The 19,832-nt window shown below is 35.7% G+C and overlaps 1 protein-coding gene across 1 annotated transcript; it reads left to right on the forward strand.

Annotated features, from left to right (window-relative positions):
- The first annotated feature begins 229 nt into the window (after positions 1 to 229).
- Positions 230 to 6,887, forward strand: LOC138698827 (pupal cuticle protein 36a-like). The gene is made up of 2 exons (XM_069825045.1): positions 230 to 258; positions 5,699 to 6,887. The coding sequence occupies exons 1-2, from the start codon at positions 244 to 246 to the stop codon at positions 6,683 to 6,685; spliced, it is 1,002 nt and encodes a 333-aa protein (XP_069681146.1). The 5' UTR covers positions 230 to 243; the 3' UTR covers positions 6,686 to 6,887.
- The last annotated feature ends 12,945 nt before the right edge of the window (positions 6,888 to 19,832 follow it).

Raw genomic sequence — 19,832 nt, forward strand, 5'->3', positions numbered from 1 at the left:
TGTGTCGCCAGTCAAAAAAGGATGGGAACCACTGCACTAGATTAAAAACATTTCATAACAAAAATCATAATTCTGATGTCCATTTTACACGTGTGGATAATAAAACATCCGAGATATGTAACGAATTTCCTCATCCCTCATACCTGCCTCATGTGTAGCTTTCTATGTCACTCATGCATAGAAGAGGCGAGGTATATAAACACAAACAGCTCTGCGAGATATCAGTCACCATCAAGCAGCAACATGAGGATTTTCCTGGTGAGTTCACTCCACTAATTGTGGGCTAGCTTCACTGCTTTAATTTAACAGTATTATTTTACACTAACGATAAATTCTTAAAATTCAAAATCAAATTTTCACAAAATAAGTCTTGAAATGTAGGATCACATACTTGCTGAAATTTTCATTTCTGTTACAACGAGGTCAGTTCTTCCATTGGAAAATTTGTGGGCATAGTTTCATTTTTTCACCTCAAGCTTAATTTTTCAGTGACCGTAATATGGAATCTTTTCTATTAAGCTCCGTATTTCAGTTCTTGCCTCCAGGCTGCCAGGACACTAAAACTTCTTCCAAATTATAATTCTTATCTCTAAATATGTTCTAGATAAAATGACTATGTGCACTACAAGCTTAAATATTTAAAGTTCTGGCACTCCTGACTCGAATGTTTTTATTTTCTTTAGTTATACACATATACACAATGGACCAAAAAAAGGCACAAAATTAAAAATACTTTATTTCCGAAACTATATAACATTAATTTTTAATGAACACACTGTCGGAAAGAGTAGAATTTAAAGATGAGCAGAACTTTTTATTATGTTTTTTGAGGCTCAATTAAAATCGTATGGAGGTCAATATACAATGAAGCGAAAAATGTGTTTTTTTAAGATAATTTATTACTTCAAAATGCAGAAACTGAATATTGGTCAAATTAATAATAGTTAATGACCTTTCAAATAATATAATTAAAAATGATGCTCTTTGTGACCGCCATTTGCCCGCACAACTATTTGTAGACGTCTTCTCCATTGTCCAATAGCACTGGAATATGTCTTTGATCAAGCCGGTCCCATCATTCAAGAAGGCGTTGTCTTAAATGTTCAATATTACAAATTCTTGTTTTGTAGTAAACTACATTTTGTAGTTGACTCCATACAAAATAGTCCATCTCGTTTGAAACTCCAGCGGAAATCATCAGAGAATCTGAGAAATGCCATTTTTCACGCAATAAACTCTCAGGAGGGATATCATGTCCGTACGTTGCTAATCAATCGTTTTATACTTGAAACAGACCATTCTCGCTGAGCGTAATTATTTTTTACAATTTGACGGGCAGATAAATTATCATATTGGTGCAAATGTTTAATGGAAATCTTGTCTTCGTTCGTTAAGCGACCCATTATTCACAAAATGAGAACTGAAAACGGAAGAAAAGAAATTATGATAGTACAACAAACAGCTTGGCCTGCTGAACTCGTAAGACCATAATGCTTAGTTCGGCATAAACGATCGATTTTGCACTACCTTACAAAAAATAAAATGAATGTTTATTGAATGGTAAAAAAATAAATATTACAGTACTTTCCCGGTCTACAAGGACTGCGAAATTTGCCTGTGAAATAAACTTTCAAGTCAAATCATTAGCTACTGGAATAGGCTATAACTATTTAAATTTTATGTGCGTTTTTTTTTTTTTGGTCCACTGTATACATAATCTACTTCTGGAAGTGTAACACATCATCTTACAAACCTTTTCCATTCTTCTTTATTATAACACTGGTCTTATTAAAGATTTATTATTTTCATCGCTGTTTGTACATCATCTTTAAAGTTGTTGTAAGTCTTCTTCTCTCATACTTCATTTTAGGTATCAATTATAAAACACATTTTCGCATTCTATTGCATTACTTTTTAGTTTTACATAATAATAATCTTCCTAAAAATATTTTCTCTTCGTAATTAGCAACATAGGAGTTGTCTATGACTTTTAACAATACGATTAACTTTGGTAAAATGTAGCACCTACATACACAGTATGAAACAAGAGTGAATCTAAAGAGGCGAGGGATACAGAGAAAGAGAGAGAGAGAGAGAGAGAGAGAGAGAGGATATTAAGATATTTTAGTTATATCTATGCCACATACACGTAAAGATAACTGCAGTGTTACGTTGACTATTACACCTTTACTAAGTCATACTACTTTTGAATAATAAAAGGTATGAAACGACGTGTTTCAACCAATCTTGGCTGCTAATCCTACAATTTTATCACCTCTCTAGCATTTGTTTTTATCACCTTTCCAGCACTTTTATTTCTATCAACTCTCCAGAATTTGTTTCTTTGTTTGCCGACATTGTACTTTCAATAATTTTACCTTTTAAATGATTTATGTTTATTTCAACATCCTTAATTAAATTTTTTCTATCATTTATCTTCTTTATATTATTTAGGTTATGTTATAGGGCTATTCCATTCAAATCGACCGAAATATAGAGAAAATTGACCTTGCAATTTTTTAATACAATGAAACTTTTTCTGTCCGTTGACAACTGTGATACAATGCTTTGTGCAAAATTTGAGGCATCAGAACTTCATAGTGTTTAAATTAAAAATATTTAAATTTATCGTATTTTCATAAAATTAGCAACTTTAAACTGTTGTGGCTCCGAAACCCTTTCACCCAGTGATCAAAATCATGGTTTATTTTGATGCTGAGAAGTTAAAGTTTATATTGGCATGTAAACAGTTTTTCTTACTTTTTATGGAAATGGAGAAATTTAGATTTTTCTTCATTAAGACGCCTTTGCCCACGAAAAAATATTTTTAAAATATATGGTTAGATTCCGCATTGAAAGTACAAATAAACACATTTTTTACTGGTGCACCGTTCATAATAAAGCATTGAAAATATCAAATAAAGAAAATAAATAGTACGCGCGTGAACTAACCAGCTGACTGTGAGGCGGGAGCTAGCCTAGGCAAGCAAGGCCAGAAGACATAAACACGTGATGTTTCGTCTAGTAGCGCATAGCTGGACTAGCTTTATCACAAGTTTTCATAAACACAGGAGTAAAATTACGCCCAATGTTCGCTTATCTTCATCTCTCGGCCAGTTCGTACGGTACTGCGCCGTTCAAGTCTAGGCGTGTGAATATAATTTATTTAATACCCTCGAAACTTATTGCCGAGCCACTAAGCAAACAATACCGAATCCCTCTTAATAATGCAAGGTTTTTTCTCAATATTTTTTACATTTTTACAAATGGGCAAAAAGCCTAAAAGTAAGTAAAATCAGATTATCTGTCTCTCTGTATACAATAAAAATAAGGATTACCTCTTAACATAACCTACCAAATGTCAGCTTCAAAATGAGCTCCCGTTGAATGTTCTGCAGTAAACGGTTCCAGAGTTCTGAGCGCTGAAAGAGGCTTGTTTTTATAAAATACGCTAAATTTGTCGCTCAATAGTACGAAAACCGTTTGACTTTCGACAGTATATTTTTGAAAATGCACTCTCCTCAGCATTTTATATAAATAAGGAAAAAATTAGAGTATTAAAAAATGCGAGGTTTTTTACTGATCGATTTCATATAGATTAGCCCTATAGCTTCTGCTGTATGAGATTATGGATAGTCACGTATCAGAGATTTTTTAATATAATCTATTGACAAATGAAGTGGAATGCGAATCTTTTAATAAAAATGAAACTGAATCAACAAAGCCATCTTGAGTAGTAATCGTCCTTGAAGATTGTACAGTTGGCATAATTGGTAACAAGACAACAGCTCATCATAACGCACTATTGTCATCTAGCAGAATATATTTGTAATGATGAGATGGTACAATAGTACATTTTCAAGACAGTTTAGTATTTTAGTAAGTAAATTAATAATTTATTGTCTTAGAGCACTTTATTTCTTCTAATCTTTATTTTTATAGAGTACTTTATTTCTTCTAATCTTTATATAGCCTACTTCCTTCTACTCGTGTAATAGCAAATTAAATCCCACTCGAGTTTTGACTTTCTCTAGATAAATAAAAAACTCTAGTGAGATTACTGTAGAAAAAGGACTTACTTATTATAATAGAGAAAACAAGGCATATTAATTAATACATCCATACTTAATTACAGGACAAATATTATCTAATTCTAACTTTGCATGTTATAATATTAATAGATATATCTGCAAAATTTTACAAGTTTAATGACATAAAATTTAAAGATTATAAGAAGCATGTCCCAAATGTATCACGGTCCGTGCATCAAACGAAGTTACACATGCATAGATACGTACTCGCGGTCGAGCATAATATAGGTTGCATGAAGTGTTCATTCAGGAACAGAAACGTATTTATTATAAGTTACGAATAAAATACAAGAAAATTTTTAACAGTCTGCAAAATATATAAAAAATTAATTGTCCACAAATTACATTTATTAAATGCAGATTTTTTAATTCACTGTCAATACCAAACAGGTCTATGGATTTCATAATAAATACTTTCTCGTCTGAACCTACCTCAACAAAATATTTTATTAATACTGCAATTCCATAGTGGTAATATCGCACATTCCTGCGGAATTCTGATTGGTTAGCGCGAGGAAACTTCCCAAGGTACGAAATACAAAGCTAATCGCGATTAATAATAATCGGTTATATCGGTGTTATCGATAAACTTACTTCTTACACATGATCATTATTTAATTTCAATAGTTACCGTTTCCAATTATACTTTTTTAAACGCCATGACAAAACCCAAGCTACATCTACAGATTAAGCACGGTTTCGATAATTCACTCACGCTGACTCTAGAGTCAAATACACAGGTATTTTATAAGCATATTTATTTTTAATTAATTAAAAAAATTTAGCGGGCCTAGTTGTGATAATTACAAATGCACACAGCCAATCATTCCACACATTCTGGCAACACTGACTAGGAGATATACAGTATGTAAAAAATTGTCCTTTGTGTTCATGTTCCTCTGATCCAAACATCTCTGCTGCTGCACAGTATGGTAGTGTGGAGTTTTAATGAAAGCTCTTTGAATGCTATTAGTGTGACATTAGGAAAAACCAGAAGATCACTGGAACAATCTGTTACCAAATCAAAGTCATTTAAATAGATAGCATTATGATCTATGGAGCTGGAACCCACCGCCGACATGATTCCATGCGTTTTTTCTTACTGAATGTATGCTTCTCGCTAATATGTCCTTTTAATCCCTACTAGTTGTAAAAAAAATTCTATGCAACATCATATATAGCACTATACTGACAATTCAACTTATATGATGAATTTGCAGTATTGGCTAATAACATTTCAGAACCATCTTAAAATCAACCAATCACAGTTGTGTTTCTTGATAAGACGCTTTGTAAGGAGGCGTCTTATCTGATGAGACGCCTCTTACATTGCTTCAGTGTCAATCACAGAAAATCAAGAAATGCTAACAAAATTTAATTTTTAAAACTGCATTTTCAATAACTGTAACTTCAAGTAATAAATAAATGTCTGTAAACACTTATCGTGTTTTTGTTCTGTTAATGTAGCATTTCAGCTCATCTTACTTTTGAGGTTAAGTATTGTTGTTTCGCATATCCGCTCTGAGTAGTTGGTGCCGTGATAGATAGCAGTTTGTTTTTGTACTTCATTACAAGGAAACATAAAACATAATTTCCTTCTGGTTTAGATCTGTCTCGTAGCCCTTGCGGTGGCAGCTGAAGACATCGCTGTCGCTGACAAAAAGAACACACAAAAGCGCGGCATCGACCACGGCCATGGAGGAACCAGTTACAGCTCCGTCACCCTAGGTTCAGGTGCCAGTGGTCATGGAGGCCTAATTAGCTCCGCGGGTTACGGACACGGAGGAATCTCAGCAGGTCTTGGGCACGCTGGTCTTATTAGCTCCGTGGGTTATGGCCACGGAGGAATAGCCAGCGGTATCGGACATGGAGGACTCATTAGCTCCGTGGGTTACGGCCACGGAGGAATATCCAGCGGTATTGGACACGGAGGACTCATTAGCTCCGTGGGTTATGGCCACGGAGGAATATCCAGCGGTATTGGACACGGAGGACTCATTAGCTCCGGAGGTTATGGACACGGAGGATTTGGACTGGGATATGGAGGATACGGTGGAGGCGTCGGAGGTTTCGGAGGTGGCGCTGGAGGCTTTGGAGGCGGTGATGTACAGGTCAACACCATCACTCAAACAGTTCCAGTCATTGTTCCTCAGCCCTACACTGTTCCAGTCAACAGACTCGTCCCTGTGCCTGTCCAAGTACCTTACACAGTCGAGAGACCCGTCCCTGTTCCTGTAGCCGTCCCTCAACCCTACCCTGTCACCATCACCAAACCTGTTGCTGTTCCCGTTACACGACCTGTCCCTGTGCCTGTACCACAAGCCATCCCTGTCCCTGAACCTCAAGCGGTGCTCGTCCCCGTGCCTCAGGCTGTACCAGTGCCTGTGCCTCAACCCGTGCCTGTCCAAGTACGTCAGCCTATCACTGTGAATGTTCCTGTACCCGTTGTAGTTCCATCAGGTAACGCTGGAGGCGCTGGTGTCGGCGCCGGAGCCGGTTTCGGTGCTGGAGGTGCTGGTGTAGGTCATGGGTTTGGTGGATATGGAGGAATTGGCCACATCTCATCCGGAGGATACGGATACGTCAAGCACTGATCACTTCAAGATCTAGAACAGCATATCATCGTGTGTGACCTGCATCGCTCATGTTGGACTGTGACATCATATTAATTCTCATTATTGTTAGTTTTATATTATTGTGTTAATTTAGAAAACAAAATGTCTAATTTGTTCTTCATTTTTTGTATGCATTAAAATCATTTCTACCTTCAATAAATTACATATTTTTATACTTTAATACTTAGTAATATTATTTATAGATTTAGTTTTATTTGTTATAAAGTAAAATGATATTGAAAGCAATCGAGTCGCATTGTTATCTTTGTGACTGAAGTCAAAATTCAAATTCTAGTAATTCTGTTTGAAGCAATATTCGAGGATACTGTAGATTTTCTCTGGGAACTCTCTTTTTTTCAGCTATTATTTTGAATACATGCTCAATCATTATTATCTCTCTCGATAAACAGCATGGATCTATTTACGTCCAAGAGGAAGGTTACAAGTCACGGTGTTACAGATGCAATGTTTCAGTCTATTATAGAAATGGTGATGATTGTCTCTTGGTGGTGCCAAGTTCTTGGGTTGTATCACTATATGTAAATATCCAACATTTCGCGGCTACGTATCAGTTCCATTAGGGAAGGCAAGTAACAGAGAAACACAAAATTGTTATCGTTATAAAGAGCTAGTCTACAGGACGACTGGAATTTCCTTCACTGACTATGTAACAGATACTTGGCTCACAAACATTGGACGTTTGTATATTTATGATAAGATACAGAAATCTCGAAACCTCACAGTACATTGTATGACGTGAAAATCTGCAAATCTTACTCGCGTAAATACTACAATATCCTTTTTATTTCGAAAATATTTGTCATTAAGTTATTTGCATTGATTCATATCCCCAAGGTTTGACAGAATTTCAACAGTCCCAAAAAAGTATATTATTTCCTCTCTCGCAATTAAAATTTGTATCATTACCTCCTTCTCCTTCGTCTTCTTCTTCTTCGTCTTCTTCTTCTTCTATTACTATATTCCCAGGATAATATAAATACACTTCACCTCAAATTAGGTGTACAGGGAAGAATGGATATACGAAATGAACTGTTACCATAAAGGATATAGGCTACATAAATAAAATCACTCCAAAAGCTTTTCAGCATTATGTGCCTGAATCGAGCACTTTTCTTCTCAGTGAAAGAAAGATAGACAGAGCACAGCAATTTTTTGTCTGTTAGCGAAAAATCTGACTCTTTCAGCAACTACTTTCCATGACGAAATGCACTTGTATGAAGTAATAAAAATTTCAATGCAATCAAATTAATAAAAAAATTAAATTCAGAACAAAAACATATATATCATTAACCAGTAATGAATACAGATACGAGAATAACATTTGATGCTCCCTTATTGTATAAGTTTCGCTTCAAGACACTGCGCAAGTGCAGTAAACAAGAATCCTTGTATATAATGCTACTTGTGGACACCGTGCGAAATTGTTGCTTACATATAGGAGGACTCCAATCAAGACTCGTCCCAAATTTTAATTCCGTCTCTGTACATAGGACAGAAACCGACAGGCGATTAAATCTTAATGGCTGAAACATCACCACTTGGTCACAAGCGTTGAGACGTTCTAAATTTATGTTTTCTTTCAAAGTGACGGATACAATAGCCTCGGCTTCGTCTTCCATTACTTTTTAATTCCAAACCTTCATCGGTGTTCTGATACATGTCATTCTCAATACATGTTGTGTAAATCAACCCTATGAAAATATGCATGTCACAAATTTACTTATCTACGCTAACAAACTGTATTCCCAAGTTCATAAAAATAGTTATCGCGCTGTCCCTGGCAGTGGATTGTGGCTTGTGACATACAAGTTGGGGATGATTTGCGGTTAGGACAAGTTCTCAGCGTCCTAGTACTGAATTTTTGGAAGAGGAAAAACAGTAACGTTGTCAATAATACGATTATTTATCGCGATATAAGATAATTCATTTTAATCTTAAAATTTCTCTTACCTAAATGGGAGTATAAGGGTACAGTGCATCAGTTATTCATAGATTTCAAAAAGGCATATGACTCGGTTAAGAGAGAAGTTTTATATGATATTCTTATTGAATTTGGTATTCCCAAGAAACTAGTTCGATTAATTAAAATGTGTCTCAGTGAAACGTACAGCAGAGTTCGAATAGGTCAGTTTCTGTCGGATGCATTTCCAATTCACTGCGGGCTAAAGCAAGGAGATACACTATCACCTTTCCTTTGCTCTAGAGTATGCCATTAGGAAAGTCCAGGATAACAGAGAGGGTTTGGAATTGAACGGGTACATCAGCTGCTTGTCTATGCGGATGACGTGAATATGTTAGGAGAAAATCCACAAACGATTAGGGAAAACACGAGGATTTTACTGGAAGCAAGTAAAGAAATAGGTTTGGAAGTAAATCCCGAAAAGACAAAGTATATGATTATGTCTTGTGACGGAAATATTGTGCGAAATGGCAATATAAAAATTGAAAATTTATCTTTCGAAGAGGTGGAGAAGTTCAAATATCTTGGAGCAACAGTAACAAATATAAATGACACTCGGGAGGAAATTAAACACAGAATAAATATGAGGAATGCCTGTTATTATTCGGTTGAGAAGCTTTTATCATCCAGTCTGCTGTCAAAAAATCTGAAAGTTAGAATTTATAAAACAGTTATATTACCGGTTGTTCTTTATGGTTGTGAAACTTGGACTCTCACTTTGAGAGAGGAACATAGGTTAAGGGTGTTTGAGAATAAGGTGCTTAGGAAAATATTTGGGGCTAAGAGGGATGAAGTTACAGGAGAATGGAGAAAGTTACACAACACAGAACTGCACGCATTGTGTTCTTCACCTGACATAATTAGGAACACAAAATCCAGACGTTTGAGATGGGCAGGGCATGTAGCACGTATGGGCGAATCCAGAAATGCATATAGAGTGTTAGTTGGGAGGCCGGAGGGAAAAAGACCTCTAGGGAGGCCGGGACGTAGATGGGAAGATAATATAAAAATGGATTTGAGGGATGTGGGATATGATGATAGAGAATGGATTAATCTTGCTCAGGATAGCGACCGATGGCGGGCTTATGTGAGGGCGACAATGAACCTCCGGGTTCCTTAAAAGCCAATAAGTAAGTAAGTATTCCTCTTACCTACTCAACAGCGAATCCATTCCATTACAGTCCTCACAAAAGAGAACATGTCGAAATGCTAGTTGATAATTTGTACTCTGGTAAATGTCACGAAAAATAAAAACGCGGTTACCAACATACACTGTAAGATATAGAAAATAAATTTGAAATACTGGATAAAAACCGTTGTAGCTTACTAGTACATTTTAGTAGCCTACATCATTAACTTTTCCATATACAGTGCAACTCCACAAATAGACGCTCACTCTCGTTTACTTCACGATACAAGGTAAGTCAACGCACCCTTCCCCGTGCTGCACAGGGCTAACCAATTGAACCAGTGCAGTAGTGTGCAGATTTTCGTACACTTTGGTAGCATGGCAGGAAACAAAAAAAAAATGTGTACTTATGTTGAAGCAGAAGTTACAAATATTGGAACGGTTTAAAATCAATCAGAGTCATCGCTCAAGAATTTGACATTTCGATCAGAACAGTGCATGGGATAAAAAAAATTCATCTAAATACGAGGCATTCTGTAGTGATAAGAAGTGTTGTTATTATGAGTTAATTGTAGGACGAAAACACAGCTTATTTTGTGTAATTTCCTCAATTTAATCAATAAGGATGATATATGTTCTCTCTTGAAGGGTATACACCATTTTAAAATAACTTAATACACAAACACAACTATTACATGAAATGCTCAATAAGTTTTTGTAGCTTTATTCTCGTAAGCTCTAACCAACAATAACAATAATCCAGGTTGCCAGGCGACGATAGAAAAGATGCGAAAACAAATTAATGAGGTGTATAAACAATTGAATGCTCTTTCAACTATACTAATAATAAATCTGTAGCCGAAATATTTCTGGTAATTTTCGATTTTCCAAAAATAATTGGTCCTAATATGTATAATTAATCACCCTGAAACCGAAAATCGCTTTTTTGAAATTTTTGTTTGTATTTCTGTCTGTCTGTCTGTCTGTCTGTCTGTATGTTTGTTACCTTTTCTCGCGATAATGGCTGAACCGATTTCGATGAAAATTGGAATATAAATTAAGTTCGTTGTAACTTAGATTATAGGCTATATGGCATTCAAAATACATTATTTAAAAGGGGGGCTATAAGGGGGCCTGAATTAAATAAATCGAAATATCTCGCTTATTATTGATTTTTGTGAAATATGTTACATAACAAAAGTTTCTTTGAAAATGATTTCTGATACGTTTTATTCTCTGAAAAATTTTGATAGGACTGATATTTAATGAGATAAATGAGTTTTAAAATTAAAATAACTGCCGTATAAGGCGGTGTATTGAAATAAAAAACAAATGACTTCGTCTATAAGGGGTCTTGGACACAACAATCGAAAGTTATGAAACATAGCCTACAGACAATGTTTCTGTGTTTGAATGAAGCTAAATTAACCGATTTGTATAATTAATTATTATTTCATCATTGGAAAGTGTAGTTTCTCTGGATGGACATAATGCTATAATGTTATTACAGTAACTTGTGAGTGAATTGAGGACAGGTAAGATTAAAATAGCTTCTTATGCACAGAAAACTTGATAGGTTATTCTGTATATTCATTTCCTGTATTTCTTATAATAATGTTTATGAATATATTCATTTTTATCTCAGAGAATTAACGAACAACGAGAGTGTATTGATTTAGTATGCAGTAATAGTACGTTAGCTTAGCAATCCATTATTTTATAATTCAAATTTTAACTATGCTCAATTGAATCGTGTTAAAATACATAAAATACATATGCAATAAATGCAATGCAAAAAAATTGAGTAATGAGCCAAGCAAATTATGTTGCGCTGTTGTAAAAGTTGTTCCTTTTGAGATTCAAGAGCTCCCACAACAAATTAAAAACTTTCTAATTCGAGTACATCCGTTATGAACACACTTTTTCATAATATAATATAATATAAACATAATAATAAATCTGTAGCCAAAATTTTTCTGTTAATTTTCGCTTTTCCAAAAATAATTGGTAATAACAATTAAGAAACATGTTAAAGGAATTGTCATTGCACCAAATGAGTGGTCTCTGGATCAAAATGATCACATTTTAATATTTTAAATACAATTTAAATTAAGTAACATATTAAACGATTTATCCTTCTATCAAACACGAATGTTCCCTGGATCAAATGTCCTATTTTAATTATGTAATTACTTTATATTTATTTCTAACGGGTGCAGCTGAGCGCACGGGTACGGCTAGTATTTAAATATAAAAATACAGTATAGGGGTGCCATTTGAAATTTCAAAGTGGGGGTGGCTGGGGTCGGAGGTAAAATCTAAAATAAAATTAAGCCTAGTTTAAGACTTCCCCTTCAATATCTAAATTTACGTTTTTTTTTTTAAATTGAATTCAATTTAAGTAACTAGTTATTTAGAGTGGGATGTTTTGAAATGAAAGTCCTGTATGTAGATACATTTAGAGAGTTTTCCTCCAGAAGTTTTTTTTTATGTTTCAAATGTATCACGTATACTATACTTAATCACGGATTTGTTTTGTTATATATTTTGCATATACTACAATATATTATTTAAAATTATGTACCTTAATTATTTATGTTTCGGCCCGCACGCCATAAAAAACATTGTACAGCCCTTATGTTTACCAATGTCCGCAGTACTCCGTAGAAAGACGTGTTCGTACCTCGTCTCGCACACGGACCATTGCTGTGTCTATTTGTGGAGTTCCACTGTATCGTTATGGACACAAGATCCGTTTTTCACAACATACAATAGGCTATAAGAGACAGATTAGTAACTTGTATGTCCACAGATTAGTGTCGCGGAGATCGGTGGAACATGCATGTCCTCCAACACACTAAAGAAAAGGTTTCTGATATGAATGCTTTACGTTTTCGTTAATCATTTTTAGTATTAACCTTTAATATTGGTAACTCTTTTTATATTTAAGGTCCCCTTTAAAATACAAGGCGTGTTAAAACCTCCAAAGGATAACTTTAAATCGATGATTTTGTAACATTTTCCTTTCAGTCCAAATGTAATCATTATCCGTCTATTGAGTGTAAGGTTATTACTCACAAATAATTCTTTAAAACTCACATTGATTTATGCTACAGAATCGAAGGCAAGCACAACTAAAATTAAAACTTCTTCGAATATCTGAAACAAAATTTAAGAAAATGTTGCTGCAAGCTACATTAGGAATTTAGAAAACAGGGATTAAAAACAGACACACACAAATTATTGTCAAATGAGTAAAATTATGAAGATTTTAATGGGTTACTCACCTGGACGTAATGTCGACAGCGTTCTTCTGAAGCAAGAAGAATGTGTCTTGAAATTCCATTATAAAGTTCAAATGAAAGATGAACCTCTTTGTCCATGACTTCATTTGCCAAACCTGGAACAACATATCACAGACAAGTAATAAATAATAAAGACAATCAATAAAAAGAATTCAGAATCTAAATTCTATTCTGTCTGATATGGGTAGTGTACAGGAAGCCGACCGTGAGGAAGAATGTCGATTAGTTAATGTATATATACAGAGTGATTCAAAACCTCTGCGACAAACTCTGAAGGGTGATAGATCTAACAATAAGGAACCCATTTTTTAAAATAACTTACGTCTTTTGACGCATCGTTTCGAAGTTACCGTTGAAAATGTTTTTTTTGCGAGAGCGTACGCCAATGTATGCGAATGTGTGCACCCCTGTTTGTTTGTTGAGATATTTGTAAGAGACGAGAAGGTTGTTGTCGGTTGTTTACGTTTAATGTTCAATATCTTTGCCTTTCAGTTCTGTCTAATCATTAATATTGAGAATGGATGTCTACACTTTTCCCGAGTTGGCCGACATAGTAATGTGTGATGTGGAGGCTCGCGGAAATGGAAGAAGAGCTCTCCACATGTATCAACAACAGTTTCAAAACAGAAATCACCCTCACAACACAATGTTTGCTCAGTTTTATCAGCGCCTTCGAGACGATGGGTCTCTTCGTCCCCGGCGCATTGGTGGAAGACCGCGTAGACATCCATTCTCAATTGATGATTACACTGAACTGAAAGCAAAAGGTATTGAACATTAAACGTAAATAAACAACAACCCTACTCTTCTCTTACAAACATCTCAACAAACAGGGGTGCACACATTCGTATACATTGACGTACGCCAGCGCAAAAACATTTTCAACGGTAACTTCGAAAGGACGCGTCAAAACAAAAAGGTTTCCTTATTGCTAGATCTATCAACCCTCAGAGTTTGTCGCAGAGGTTTTGAATCACCCTGTATATTTATTTATTTTTTCAAGTTAATGTTCCGTAACGCAGAATATATATATGGGAAATGCCTGTTGTTATTCAATCTGCTCTCAAAAATGCTGGAAGTTATAATTTATAAAACAGTTATATTATCGGTTGTCCTGAATGGTTGTGAAACTTGGACTCTCACTTTGAGAGAGGAAGAGAGGCTGAGGTTGTTTGAGAATAAGGTGCTTAGGAAAATATTTGGGGCTAAGAAGGATTAAGTTACAGGGAAATAGAGAAAGTTACACAACGCAGAACTAAACTCATTGTGTTCTTCACCTAACATAATTAGGAACGTTTGAGATGGGCAGGGCATGTAGCACGTATGAGCGAATCCTGAAATGCATCTAGGGTGTTAGTTGGAAGACCAGAGGGAAGACCTTTGGGAAGGCAGAGACGTAGATGGGAGAATAATATTAATATGGATTTGAGGGAGGTGGGATATGATTGTAGAGACTGGATTAATTTTGCTCAGAACAGGGACCGTTGGCAGGCTTATGTGAGGTGGGCAATGAACCTCCGGGTTCCTTAAAAGCAATAAATAAATTGATATTCCACACTAACTTCTGAATAAAATGCTAATACATAATGTAGACGTAACGCAAGGATGTATAACAGCTATGAGCGAACTTGGATTCTTTAGGATGCTACCTGGCAGCAGTATATGTTATGTTGTACAAATAGGAGCGACCAAAAGACAACGGTGAACAAAATTAACATTATTAAGTCGAGATGCTATAACTCATCATACTTTTGTTTACACATATTTAATAAATTTAATATTACAATTATGTCACAGCAGAAGATATTATGTACGATTTTGAATAACCAACAAAATGTTCCTTGTGTATTAAAATATGGAATGAATAATTTAAAAGTAACTGCATTCACGTATACAACTTTGGAAATGCTGGAGTACTGCATCATTGTCGTCATAACAGAAATACTGTACTATTATACGAAAATAAACCTTCTAAAAAAAATTTTGTCAGAATTTCTTCTTCCATTTCCACCTCACACCAGCCTTATTACGTCTCGAAAAATGTTATTTAAAGGAGGAAATCTAAGCATAGGGCGCTTATCATGATCGAATAGCTTGGTCTTTAATCTTGGGTTTTGTTAGGTTCATGGAAACCTAGCGGTACGTACTGTATGTGCTGCTGAAACTCGTAATATAGGCCTACTAATTTACGAATTTTCATATGTACTTCATAGTTTAAGGAATTGTAAAAGCTAAAGAAATCTTGTCATTATACGTACATTTGAGCATTGCAGTATGTGGAAGTTCAATTAATTTTAACTGCAACTCTGGAGGAAATTTTCCACTGATAGTAAATTTATCGCTGAACGATTATTTTACTTCGTTATTTAGCGACACTTTATCAACTACGTGTTATTTAGCCTCGATGGTATTGGTGATAGTAAGATGGTATTTGGTGAGATGAGGTCGAGAATACGCCATACATTACCCGACATTTGCCTTACGGTTGGGAAAAACCTCGGAAGAAACCCAACTAGGTAACCAGCCCAGGAGGGAATCGAAACCACGACCGAGCGCAACTCTGGATCAGCCCGCCGAATGATATACCAAACATTAAAAATATTGTCATTAAACAAAGAATTGTACGAAGCGCATCCAGAAAGTAAGTGTCCCTATTAAAAAAAAAAAGAACACACACTTTCAGGAAAACATTTATTGGCAACAGGTACAGAAATGTTTCAGCTATTTTTCAACATAGCCACCATCAGAATTGAGACACTTGTCGTATCGTGGGATCAACTTTTGTATCCCTCTGTCGTAGAACTCTGCCGCCTGTGAATGGAACCAGCGTGTGACAGACGTCTTCAGCTCTTCGTCGTTGCCAAAACGCTCACCGGAGGACAGGAAATTCTTGAAGTGCAAGAAAACGTGAAAATCGCTGGGAGCAAGATCAGGACTGTAGGGTGGATGATCAAAAAACTCCCAGCCAAATTCCGTCAAAACAGCTGCTGTGCGCCGAGCCGTATGTGGATTAGCATTGTCATGGAGGAGCACAACACCTGCAGTAAGCATTCCTCGCCTCTTGTTTTGAATGGCACGTCGCAATTTTCGCAGTGTTTCACAGTAACGGTCAGCGTTCACTGTTTCACTTCTTGGAAGGAAGTCAATGAGCAGAATGCCCTTCCTGTCCCAGAACACCGTGCACATCACTTTCCGTACCGACAGCGTCTGTTTGAATTTCGTCCTGACCGGAGATCCACTATGCCGCCAATGCATTGACTGCTGCTTGGTTTCCGGGATGAAGTGCGAAATCCAAGTCTCATTGCCCGTGACGATCCTGTCGAGGAACTCGTCACCGTCATCGTGATACCGTTCAGAAATGTCAGTGCTGCTCCTGAACGTTGCATTTTGTGTTCGGGTGTCAGGTTTTTCGGCACCCACCTGGCACACACCTTTTTGAACAGCAGGTGCTTAGTGACAATCTCATGCAACAAGGATCGCGATATTTGCGGAAAATGGCTGCTCAGCTCCGTAATCGTGAAGCGACGGTTCTCCATGATGCACTGCCGCTCCAGCTCAACATGATCATCATTGATGAGGGACGGTCGCCCACTGCGCTCTTCATCATGGACACTTTGACGACCTTCGGAAAACTGCCTACACCAGCGACGCACCATCTGCTTACTCATGATGTTCGGCCCAGAGACCTGACAGAACTGCCGATGAATTTCAATTGGCGCAATGCTTTGTGCATTAAAGAACTTTATCACCGACCGAACCTCGCAAGCGGCGGGAGAAGGAATAAGAGCTTCCATTTCGGACCACTGCTGCCACGCTACTGGCACCAGGCGGGACCTGTCCGGCTGGCATATGATTGATACGTCATAAATCTGTTACGCATGCGCAATTGACAGGGCTAATTACGTTTACTTTCAAGGGGAAAAATTTGGAAACTTACTTTCTGGATGCGCCTAGTATGTTATTTTATGGAGTCGCAGATATTATTATTATTATTATTATTATTATTATTATTATTATTATTATTATTATTATTATTATTTCAATTCTCCGGATTCAATTTAACCGTCACCCATGAGACCTAATAATTTACACCAGTGATTTTCGCACTTTTCTTTTACCTTTATAGATGTCCGTTTATCATCTAGTTCGATTCGAAGTTAACGGGTTCAAAACCTACAGATGGCGATAAATTTAAAGATCAATAAAATTCTTAGCATGGTTTCTTGAGTAATTGTAATTTTGTAATTGTTAAAACACTGTGCATATAGATTGTGTAAATAACGTGTGTGTGCATAGAGCGAAGTTTATTTCATTAAATTAATAAGAGTGTTTTAAAGTCTGTACTGTACAATGGATTGATGTAATATCCTTATGAACTATTATGTACTGATATACTGGCTCTTGTTAAATTAATGCAGGGAAGGTAGCTGTAATGCGAGTCCGCCACCGCGTGAGCGTTCTGCTCCAGCTTGTCTTGCGGAGCGAGAGCAGCTCTGGCCAACGAAACGGAGCCGTTCTCATGCCCTTATAGTAACTAGTATAGTGATCGTAACTCTGATCTTGAAATTATTTCTCCTCCTGGACTTAGAAAAAAGAACAAGGTTTTCCTTAGTAGTGTTCTATTATCCATTAGAAACAAATCAAATGGTACGTCTATACATGAGATACATGGTTCGTAATAGTCATTATATACTGCAAGTCTGTACTCCGTCCGTGTATAAATCTACAACTGTAACTTCGATAATATGCTGAGTAAATTTCGGCGCTGGACACTAGAATTATTTCGCTGGCATTATCACCTTCATTTCACTCAAACGCTAGATAATCATCTCATTTAATAAAGCGTCGTAAAATATCAATAAAAATATTCATTAATGTTATTGCTTCCTAATTTATTTTAGTACATAAATTACATATCAACCGTCCGAACGAGGCCTGTTGGTTAAAAAATTACATGAACTTGGCTATTTACAATTTTTGTGCGTCCCTCCAGAACAGGCATGTCAATTGATGCCCACAGGAGCAAGCGCACGCTTTAGAGCTCAGGAGAGTCTGAGCGCTTTACAGCGGAAAGGAAAGAGACAGACGAATGAGGTGGTATATGCCGCTTGGTCGAGCTATATTCAGGGATGGCCAGCACTGATTCAATAGATAACGGAAGAGAACTTATTAAAATTGTATCCATATTAATTTTTAGATTTGCCTGAGAAGTATAAGTGCATTATAAGAATATAAGTTTTAATCTTAATGCTCATTTTTCACAAGTTTGATTTTTTTTTTCAAAAGAAATATTTTCTCAACTTTTCGTATAGAAAAGTGAAATTTTCAGGTATAGACCTATTTATTTAGTAGCCTTACAGAATGTTTTCATAAATCTAATATAGCGTATATACGTATTACTGAAGATAGTGTATTGAAAATTTTGAAAATATTCGCATGGAAATTGTTTGTAAGGAAATGAATTAACAAAGCAACTACTGTTACATCATAAGCAAAAGATACGTGCCCATGTGTTGTAAAAATGTCAGCTCTATAGCTTCAGCAGATTTCGAGAAAATAATTTAATATTCTGATGATAGGAAGTTGCTCACAAATATCACCTTAAAAGCATAATGCGATAAGAGTTTTGTTATGTAATATTAGTTACACTTAAAACAGATACAGTACCTAGATAACTTTGCTTTGTACTGTAATATTGTTTTGATTAGTTTATTGATTACCTTTGTAAGACTAAAGATACTATCAATATAAATTCCAACTTATCATGTCATACTCAATCTCTTTCTTTGGAATATCACTTTCTTTATGAATGATGTATTTCATCCACTTAATACAGTATAATATTATACTACTATGGAATTTAAGTGAATATTCCTTCTTAACTCTCTATTATGTTATTAAGATTTAAAACACAAGTGCAATATTAAGAAATCAGTGTTAGTACTTTTGTTTTACAGACATATAGATAATATTAAACAGAAAGAAGCCATATAAAAATAACGACATAAAATTTCACGTTCCATTTGACGTTTGTGCACCTCTGTTTTCTTAATCCAACAGGTTGCTTATACATACACACAACCCTTCCTCTTTCTATACATAGCGCTTGCTGCCCGCTCCCGCGCACGACGTCAAGGTCAGAAAAATGCGCTTGCTTTGACATCACTGCTCCAGAATGTAAATAAAAATTGATTTTTCATGCAATTCCATAAAGTCACAGTAATAAAAATTTCTGACAGTTTTCCAACATATTTTTTGACATGTAATTACATTCATTTCATTAATATTTATGTTAATATTCATGTAATGTATTGCAGTTTTATAAATTATGTTACTTCTGAGGAACAAAACATGTCAAACGTCTTTGAACAAGATAAACATTGAAGTGCATTCAGCACAGTCGTTTTAAAATACTCTAATGCATCAGTAACATTGCACTATTTGCGTACTTCATCTTAAATGAAATAAAGTATAAAGACAAGAAGTAACACAGTCACACTTACAACTGAACACTGTACGAAAAAAAACGAACAACATTATACCATGAAAAAATCCATTATTCTCTTATTACAAAGGCTAGTATCAAACCTCCATATCATTTTGAAATAATTCACACGACTTGAAAGAATAAATGAATCAACTTTCTACTTTCACAGCATAGCACTGAGGAACGTAATTATGAGGTAAAACAAATTAATTTATAAAACAACA

Source organism: Periplaneta americana, chromosome 4 (assembly GCF_040183065.1).
Source record: "Periplaneta americana isolate PAMFEO1 chromosome 4, P.americana_PAMFEO1_priV1, whole genome shotgun sequence".
Taxonomy (NCBI): domain Eukaryota; kingdom Metazoa; phylum Arthropoda; class Insecta; order Blattodea; family Blattidae; genus Periplaneta; species Periplaneta americana.